This window comes from Diachasma alloeum, unplaced genomic scaffold (assembly GCF_001412515.2).
Source record: "Diachasma alloeum isolate Michigan unplaced genomic scaffold, Dall2.0 Dall_scaffold_00406, whole genome shotgun sequence".
NCBI classification, from domain to species: Eukaryota; Metazoa; Arthropoda; class Insecta; order Hymenoptera; family Braconidae; genus Diachasma; species Diachasma alloeum.
In genome coordinates this window covers 734891-745059 of record NW_021680545.1, presented here as the reverse complement: position 1 = coordinate 745059, position 10169 = coordinate 734891, and the positions used below count along the sequence as shown (strand labels likewise).

Genomic DNA, 10169 nt, shown 5'->3' with positions numbered 1-10169 from the left:
GGTCCCATCAAATGTTCATTCGTTAATAGTTAACGAATATTCATTTGGTCATATTCAACTCTACCAATCGTTAATAGTTAACGAATCTCATTTGGAATAAATGAATCATTCTATCAGTGTGGGCGCAATGAAGACTGTACTTGTTCGCCTTTATAATGAGCCTAGACTGAATGGAATTGATGAATGACTTCTCGATTAATTAACGTTTCTTTATGCAGTCAAAGGTCTTCCATGTTACTCCACTTTTCTCAGGAATGAATTGGAAAAAATAATTCTTTTTTTTCTTTGTAAATTGATTCATTGACAGATCAATGAACAATTAATAAAGAATCTACAAAAAACACTGAATTTAATCCGTCAAATAAATTGTAAAAAACGAGCAAGTCATAAATAAAACACGTGTTCCGTCAGGTGCACGAGCCCCCAAAAATCACCCTTCCCCTTGCCACCTGTGCGCCCAATTACTCCCCTCAAGCCCCAAAATTACCCTATTGACATTAAAAAAGGGTTGATGCGGTTAATTCATACCACCGATGCAAATAATACTCATTCATTCCCAACCCTGATGAATAAAAAAGGGGTTTCAAATACACCTTACCATCGCGTGCCACCAAAGGGTTATTCAGATTAGGTCCCCTCCTCTATTTGAATAGAAAACCTCGATTTGCGCATACGACAAGTGTCTCTCCCTTTTTTGTCAGGGTTAACCCCTTGGGGATACCGACACGAGACACTCTCCTCCCCAATAACAACCTGCTGCTGTAAAGTCAATGAATCAAAATTCTTACATACCCCCTCCCTTGCTTAAAAAAAAATTCAAAGCGCGAATAAAGAAGAAAATGATGTGACGACCCGGAAAGATTACTCTCCACCTACTCTTTCTCTGGCGTTCTCTCTCCCTCAAGCCCCAAAATTACCCCATTAACATTAAAAAAGAATTGACACAGTTAATTCATACCAGTGATGCAAATAATATTCATTCAAATAGACCGAGAAAAATGGTTCTTTTGAATCAAATGAAAATCTTCATTTGAAATTTTTTACTTTTTTCAAAAATATTCTTATTACAAATGAATAACCTTGTTTACTTGTTCCAAGAAAAACATTTAATTATATTAAACAAACAATTTATTTATTTCAAACAAATAGTTCTCTTATGTTAAGAAAATCACATTTTTATGTATTTTGTGAAAGAATATCCAAAGTGCGTTTCAGCAATATTCGTTTCAGCAATATTGAGTTCTCTAAAATCATTCTGATACAATTTTTGATTACCCTTTTCACTCCAGTATATACAAGCTTCTTTCATCATCATCTCTCTAATAGTGAAACCATGAAACAGAAATTCCCACTCCCCTTCGCCCCTTAATGTCTTACGTGATGGATGTACAACCCCTAATAATTATTGTATGTTTTTCGTTCAGAGTTTATTACAATCTCAAACCGATGATAAATTATTAGAAATAAAAAATTTCTTTGATTCAAATAAAGAAATTTTTATAATATAAGAAAACTGTTTGGTATAAATAAAGAATTTATTTGGATCAAATAAAGATTTATTAATAGTAAAAAAAACATTTATTTAACATGAACAAAACTTCGAATAAAAAATTTATTGAATTTGACAAAAAAAACTTTACTTGGTACTAATTAAATAAACTTTATGCGAATCAAATACACCATTTTTCTAGCTGTACACCTTACCATCGCCTGCCATCAAAGGGTTATTCAGATTAGGTCCCCTCCTCTATTTGAATAGAAAACCTCGATCTGCGCATACGACAAGTGTCTCTCCCTTTTTTGTCAGGGTTAACCCCTTGGGGATGCCGACACGAGATACTCTCCTCCCCAAGGACAACCTGCTGCTGTAAAGTCAATAAATTAAAATTCTCACACACCCCCTCCCCTGCTTGAAAAAAAAATTCAAAGCACGAATAAAGAAAAAAATGATGTGACGACCCGGAGATATTACACTCCACCTACTCTTTCTCTGCAGTCCTCCCTCTCTCATTTCCTCTCCTCTCCGGTCAGTGTTGTTCCGTACTGTTCTATTCTATTCTCATGTACATCTACACACACACGACGACGAGTGGGTGGGGGGAGTGTCATTAAAATCAATACGCGTCGTAGGTCTCTCACGGTCTCGTTTTCACAGCTAAAAGTTTTGTATTTTCCGTCCCTTACATTTGGCATCACGTGTCCCCCACCAAGTGAGGAAAGCCAGGAGGGGGAGGGGGGAGAGAGAACCCTGCTGTAGCGTGGGAGTCGTTGGCCTCGAGAGTGGGGAAAACCACCCCAAGAGGGTGAAAGGGACATTGGTGTTGGTGAAGGAGAAGAAAACACGAGGAGAGGGGTTAGTGCGCGATAAGAAGTGCCTTCTGGGTTTTAGGTGCATGCGATATAACGTGCGACTGAGGGTGGAGTAGTAGGGATATGCGCAGCAGTTCCAATGACCAATAAGAGCCACTTTAAAGGGACGTATTTGTTGGATTTTCTTTTTTTCACCCTCGTCTCTTTCCCGCGAGTTTTCACTGCGCATGCTGGATTCAAATGTCGGGTGAAAAGCGGGAGGGCTTCTTTTTCACTGCTGTGGAAGGTGAGACCGTGGGGTTGAGAGGAGGAGTGATATTCCTGTGTCTGTATGGAAATATGATAGTGGTGATAAAGGTTGGAGGGGTGGGTTCACTCGGAATTCAGTCGTGAGCCAATGGAATCGCTTTAAAGAAGTTTTTATTTATGAGAAGTGTGCGCATGACGGATTTCATATTCTCGTAGTTCTCTCCATGCGAAATATTTCTGCTTGTGCCAATGAAACCCTCTGCATTCCCATGAATCAAATTACTCCATCTTCATTCAATGATTTTTAATCATCTCTTGTTGATTTGACTTGACAACAAAACGTGTATTACCAATACCTGTTAATCAAATTTAATGGAATGTGTATTATCTCCGCAGTCACCAGACACAAAGTCAATGTTTTGATTGACTAAATAATCTTAAGGGTCAATGGCCATGAGATAAGATATCCCACTCCCATCCCATCGAGCTGTTGTCTCATGGCCCCCACGATATACCATCAATTACACAAATCAATATGTGACCCAGTTCTCTTCAACATGAACCCATCCATGTCCAGCAGTTGAATTGTCCTTCAATGCGTTGGATCGATTCATAGATATTCCACAAGCACTGATGCTCCACCTACTTGAAAGACCATTTTCCTCTGGCGGCCCCACCTGAGTGTTCAATTAATCAGACATTCCTCGTGCGTTTTATCCACTCAGTTGGCAACCTAACCAGAGAGGACAGCTTTGGTAGGAGTGAGAGGGGCATTGGTCAATTCCCATTGGTTGGCCACAATCTGTGATATGCAAATTATTGAGACTGAGACTCGCGTGGCCTCCATATATACATAAGCAAAAAGGCAATCTCTCTCGTGGCCGTTTGTGCCCACGAGACAGAGGATGAGAAGTAGAAAAAAAAAGCGCGGGCGCGACTCGCAAACCAGGAGCATTCATCGGTAGGCGGAGCCCAACGATATCCGCGAATAATACGGATTGGCCGTTGTATTCCCCACCGACGCATCTCCCTATCCCCCCTCCGCCCCCTCCGCAGCCCAACTTGCCGGAGCAACTCACCCGGGGGCTACCAGGCGGACACCAGAGCCTCTACGCTTCTAACAACGGGGGACTACCTACTTCTTCTTTCTCTTTCCTCCTTCTCCTCTACCAATGATTTTTTTTTCCTCACCGCTCTTCCTTCTTCGTCTCATTTTTTTTCCTTCCTTCCCAACGGGCGACCTAACGACTCCCCCACCTTCGGGCGAAAACTGCTGGACGGCCCGAGCGTCCGTGTGCCGGCGGCCGCCTGGACCCTAGTGTAGCTGCACACATGCACGCGACAGCATCTATCCGTTGTTGTTGCCACCGCCGCCTCCTCTTTTGCGCGCTGACTCTCCATACTGCGAATTTTTCATCGCGGCAACGAGACAGAATTCGCGATTTTCCACATTGGCAGCTCGCGATTACGGTTTTGTTGGAAAAAAAATATAGAGGACGAACGGTTGAATCAGTAACGAGCAAGCAATTACAATAGCTAGGATTTTTTATTTTAGCTCTTACGTAAACAGAAATTTGGGTAACGTGTGAGAGGACCACGAGTGCGTGTCGATTTTTGACAGGAAGAGATTAAATTTTTCATGTTAAAGAGGAGGTGTCAACGAACTGTGAAGTGTCGGTTATTGGCAGCTAGCCAGGAAAACTTGAACTCGTGATATTTTTGTTGTCTCAGTGTTATTGAGGGTGCAAGAAATTTGACGAAAGGATTGAACTGAATGACAGGTGGTGGTGTCACAGGTGGTCTGTTACCAGGGCATCTCCACTGTCATCACACAAGTGTTTGCTCCTGAGAGCAAAAAACAAAACAAAATAAACGAAGTGTCGATTGTACGGAGCGAATGAGCCCAGAAGTGACAGTAGAAGGAACAACTAGCCCTGACATTTGTATTCATTCGATGTTTTGTGTTGTACCAGGTTCTGACAGCTGAGGATGTCAGTAGTGCGCGAAGACATACGAGTGACTGATTGTGGCATTGAGTGACACTGTAAACGAGGATTTAAGACATTACTGGATTCCTTAAACCATCGAAACCACTGTTTTTAACCTGTGAAAGTATTGGAAACTAGATGAGACTGTCACCTAATGAAAACCACTTCCCATAATTCAATCGGCAAAAGCTCACAGGAAGCTGTGGAAATCATTCAAGTGCCTCCACAGTGAGGTAATCCGAGAGACACGTTGGATTTCGCGGCAGTGAGTGCTTACGGGGGCGTTACAGGGCCCAGAGTCGCGGTGGCGGGCACCGGGGTCCTCGCGCTTCCCGGCTTGCTAACCGAGAAGGGTTTATCACCAGTTGGACAGTCCAAAACAAAGTCAGCAGGTCTGGCGGGTCTTGACAGTGAAGCTGTGCGCCGGTGGGTTGCCGAGGCAGCCCGATCCGTACGCCAGATAACACCTCCTGTTATTGTGCCATCAAGTTCCCAACTCCATCTGTTCCATCATCAACCCCAACAGCAACAGCAACAGCAGCACCAGCACCAATCACACCAGAACAGCCGTCGTTCATCGCACGACGCCAGTCAATCATCAGTGGGTGCAGCATTTGCATTGCCCACGTCTATGACGCAAACACCGAGCATGCACCTGTTAGAGAATAATAATCTTGAAGTTGCTATGGCACAGCAGCAACAGCAACAAAACTCACAACAGAGTCCGCAACCCAATCAGAATCAAAATCAAATTCAGAAGCAAAAGCAGACTGGCAGTCCAACGAATAACAACACCATTGATGCTTGGAGATCAATTCAGGGTGGACACCAGTGGTGGAGTCCACCATCTAGTGTACATCAGGACCAGGAGATGGCACAGGTAACTCAAGCACCGAGCATAATATCAGCAACACTGAGCCAGGTGCAGAGACTTCAGACCCAGCAACCTGCTCAATCAGATGTCGATCAACCCCTCGACTTTTCCGTTGGTTCGTTACAGCAGCAGAGGCTGCATGCGCGTCTCAGGACTATGCATGAGAGACTACAGAGTCGTATGCATAATAATAATAATAATAATAATAATAATAATAATAATAATAATGGTAATGGTGCTAGTGGACAAAAATCAGGGAGAATGAACGAGAGAAGGAGCTACAGTCCGAGTGAGGCCAGCACCAGTGGCAGCGAGGACGAGGGGGTGTCCACGGGTGGAAGCCCCTCGGGGCCGCTGCGAGGCGCTGAGACCGGTGAGCATCATAAATTTGAGAATATTTTGATAAGACTGCGTGTAGCCAGGGGTTTGATAGGGTTTATGGACGGGACTATAGGGCTTTTCAAATCTCAATTTTCATCTTTGAGAGACAACAGAGCAAAGGTTGATAAGAGATTTATGTTTGTCAGGTGTTTCATTACTTCTTGAATAATTTCTTGGAGTTTTTGGTTACATATTATTACCTGGCGGAGGTGATTCATTCTTGGATGTATCAGAAGTATTGAATTATCTAATCTATGGTATTTGCTTGTCATCACCGAGTTGATCTATCAATTCTGATTCATAAGTCAATATGTGTTCTAATATTCTCACTTGAGCATATTTAATTTTTGCGTTGAGCTTTGACATTCCTTCATTCTGAAGGATGTTCAATGAAAGAACATATTGTTTTTACTGCTGATAGCAAATATGGCTGGGTATTGGGGGATTTACACCTTCTACCATTGATCTTGTAAATCATGGGCAATTTCATCGAATCCCCACAGGCAATTCAATCGTTAATTAGTTACCAGCAGAGGTGTCCTCACAATATTATCCAAGCCTGCCACTTTGAGATTATTAATTAAGTGTGACTCTTATGACTCTGGGGGTTATTAATCACCTCCTTGATACACCGTTCGAGTATTCTCACCTTTCAATCGCTTCGCTAATACATCGATAAAGCACTTCACGCTTCGCGTGAGACACGCGCTATCAGTTGCCGCAAAAAAACAAGAAGAGAGATTACAAAAATAAATAATGTTGAAGAAAAATCTCATGGACAGGTAAATATGATCAGGCGAGCAGTCAAGTGGTATTGCGATAAATTAATAAATAATAAGTGTCATTCAGGCATCAGCGTTATTTCCTCGAATCTCCTATATAAGTTTTAATCTTCAAATGGATTCGCTTTTACGTCGCATGTTCTCGCAATTGTCATTACCAATATTGATGCGTGACTGATATCAGGCGCCGGAGACACTTATACATCATTCAGCGTTAGAAATGAAATTGAAATCAAACAAATATGAAAAATGTGAGTTGCAAATGCTGATAGGTTATCTCTGTCGATAAAACTGATGATTAATCATTTGCTCAGATAGATTCGATTAGAGCTCGTTTAAAAAATCATTGAATTTGTCACACCTGTAGCCGGGTATTTATTTCCTAACAAATGATTTTGCGAGCAGTCAACCTGATCACATCGACAACTTCCGGTTATTGTCCAACGGCGCCTGGTTGAATCGTGTTTTGAATAAGTATATCTTGTTATTTTATAGGCTTGTGGTTTTTTTTTATTTTCACTCCCCTTTTTTCGACACGATTTTATGAATTACGTATGCAGCTGGAGTGGTGTTGCGACAACCGATGATGTCGATGATGATACCTGTACATACAATCATGGAAATTATTGGTGAATAGATTTCTCTGATGTGTTTTATTATCTGGGTAATGGCAAATGGAAGAATATGTGAGTGATGATAATGGAGATAATCATGACAATCTTTGACTAGTCATCCTATTTTTACATTAGCCTTGATTATTTCTACAGTGATGAGGCCGGTTGGGTTGAGTTCTCAGGCCGTCGGATCATTTCAATCTTCAGGATATTCCAGTTTTACAAAAGAAAGTGAAGAATTAGTTCATTCGGGTGAATCTTTTGAGATCCTTTCGCTTAGTCATCTGGAGGTTCTTCGTGGTTCTGTTTCTTGTTTGATGATTGCGCGGGACTGCACGTCACTCGGAACACCAAGGCGAGGCGTGAGATAACATAGATCCGGCAGGAAGTGATGTCGAAGATGGGGGGAGGAGGTGGGAGGGGGGGGGGGGAAATTGGGTGAATTAACATTTCGAGATTTGGATATTTCGAAGTAATGGGAAGTTCGAGGACGATTTTAAATCAACGTCTAATGTGCTTTGGGGAATGGGGTTGGATTCTGGGGTCTACGTGTATCATAGATCATCACGCGGCCGGCGCACCGGGTGATTAAGGGAACCTGTAATCAGGTTGCGCCGACCTACTTATGTATTCCCCTTGGAGGCAACGACTAAACCACTTTTCGGATTCCGGAAGCTATCCTTTGGTTGAAGGTAGAGGTTCCTGGAGGTAATGGAGTGCTGGGGATATCAAAATTTCCGGGAATTTTTATTTGCTCATCTTGGAGATGAATAACGAATGGGAAGGAAAAAATGGCAAAATTGATGTTTGTTTGGGCAGTTCTGTGAAGGATCAAGAAGTTCTGTTTTTCGTTTGCTGGTCAGAATTAGAAAATCATCTATGGAGATGAGATGTTATTTCATTGTATGGAAACAAGATTAAAGGATTCTGATAAATTTCGAAACTTATTGAAAATTTAAGAATTGTCGTGGACTATTTTTCTAATAAAAATTATTGCTTTAGCTACTTTCTAGCCTTTTAGAACTCAAAAATGGGACGAACTAATTGCCAAGTTTCAACAGAAAAACTGCTCGATTTCAGTTCTACCAATTTTGTAAATTAGGAAGATAAAAAACGACCTTCTTTGTCAATTCAATTATAGCATCCCGTTTTGTTCTAATGATAAAAATCATTGGCCTAATTTTCGGCTTTCCTTATTAACGAAATGGAATATCGTCAGTGAACAACTCAAACTCTGCAATTAATGAGAAAATTCAGTACTTATAATGGAATATTAACTTACTTATTACTTCATTAGGAATTTGAGCCTTGTACACTTTAGTCATGATTATTATCGAATTGTCACTTTCCTTAAATTCAAAGCACAAAATTCGAAGCAGACGAAATTTAATGCAATTATAAGTACAACTCAATTTCATTTAAATTAGTTTTATAAATTTGGGCGTTAAATAAATAAATTATTCTGTTGATGTTCTATAAACGCATGACTCTGTTAAATTTATTGCATCATTAAATTTTGTCTGCATAAAAATAATCATTGGCCTAATTTTCACCTTAAATTATGAGCAAAATAACAAGAGTGGAAAGAGCCCGTTGTATTGGTCTGACGGGTTAAAATTTATAGTTAAAAATGCTGAAAATCTCAAATGAGTACAAATTTAGCAGTTGAAATAAACTATTATTTAATTAAAAATTGGAGCTTTTTTCTGCTACTCATAATCATCATCAAATTTTTTATTTCGTTAAAGTCAAAACGCAAAATCCCAAAAAATTGTGTTCATATATAAGGACAATTCAATTTTAATTGCATTAATTTCATATATTTTATTGTTGAATAAACGAATTATTCAGCAATATTATGTAAAAATAATCATTGGTCTAATTTGCACTTTGAAAAATTTGCAAAATAGAATGAGTGGGAAAAAACCAGTTCAATTAATCTGAAAAAATATAGTCTAAGATTGAAAAATGATGAAAATCCCAAATAAATAAAAAGTTTAACAGATGTGATGAACTATTATTTCATTAAAAACTGAAGCACTATTTCCGTTAGTTACAATCATCATCGAATTTTCAATTTTCTCAAATTCAGAAATTTCAACTAAAAATTGTTTACTTTAATGATAAGAACAATTTGATTTCAATTACTTAAAGTCAATATATTCTGATAATGAATAAATGAATAATTCTGCTAATTCAATTGCATCATGAAATTTTGCCTTAGTAAAAATAATCATTGGCCTAATTTTCACCTTCAAAAATTAGAAGAATAAGAAGAATGGAAAGAAACCTGTTGGACTGATCTGAAGGGTGATAGTCCGTTGTCGGTATTAAAGTGGGTGATGTAGGTGTCTACGCTAAAAGACACAAATACACGAGTCTGGGGAGTCAGGTAAAGCCGCCGGATAAATCTCACCTTGGCTAGGTCAGGTTGGGGGAAGGATTCCAATAAGGAACGGCAGGCCTCTGAACAAGGGTCACGTGGCGTTCTTTCTTCTCTCCCTCTCTCACTCGAGCCCATCGGGCTCTCTGTATATCCCCCATGTCCAGGTAGGCTAACCCTTCAGCCTCTTTTCGAAACGAGAAAGAGAAAGAGGAGATCCCACACATACAGTGCCCCGACAAATCACCGCGACACGCGACCAACTTTCCTGTTCTTTTCTTTAAACATTCAGGACGGTGTTAGGGTGGTACCACCAAAGCCTCCAGTAACCGGTGAATAGCCACGCGACCAGCAAACTTACACTTGACGTCTCTCAGTTACGTTTTTGGTCAATCAAAATATTTGTGTGTGGTCTTGATTTCCACGAGACAAGACAGAAAATATCTTGAATTATCGAGAATTTGAAGACTGAATACTGTTGCAGTATTAGAGAAAATGTGACATTTCATCGACAGTTTTGTGGTCATTTTCCAGGAGAGCTATATTAGATTTGTTTGGGGGGGGGGGGGGGAGGAAATTTTCTTTTTT

General features: G+C 40.3%; 1 protein-coding gene across 1 annotated transcript in view; it reads left to right on the top strand.

Moving 5' to 3' along the window:
- Positions 1–5178: 5178 nt before the first annotated feature.
- The window catches only part of LOC107042052 (POU domain protein 2), a 155001-nt gene continuing 150010 nt past the window's right edge, over positions 5179–10169 (top strand). Inside the window, exon 1 of the mRNA XM_015262921.1 lies at positions 5179–5794. Coding sequence (XP_015118407.1) covers positions 5179–5794 — 616 coding nt within the window. The remainder of the gene's footprint in view (positions 5795–10169) is intronic.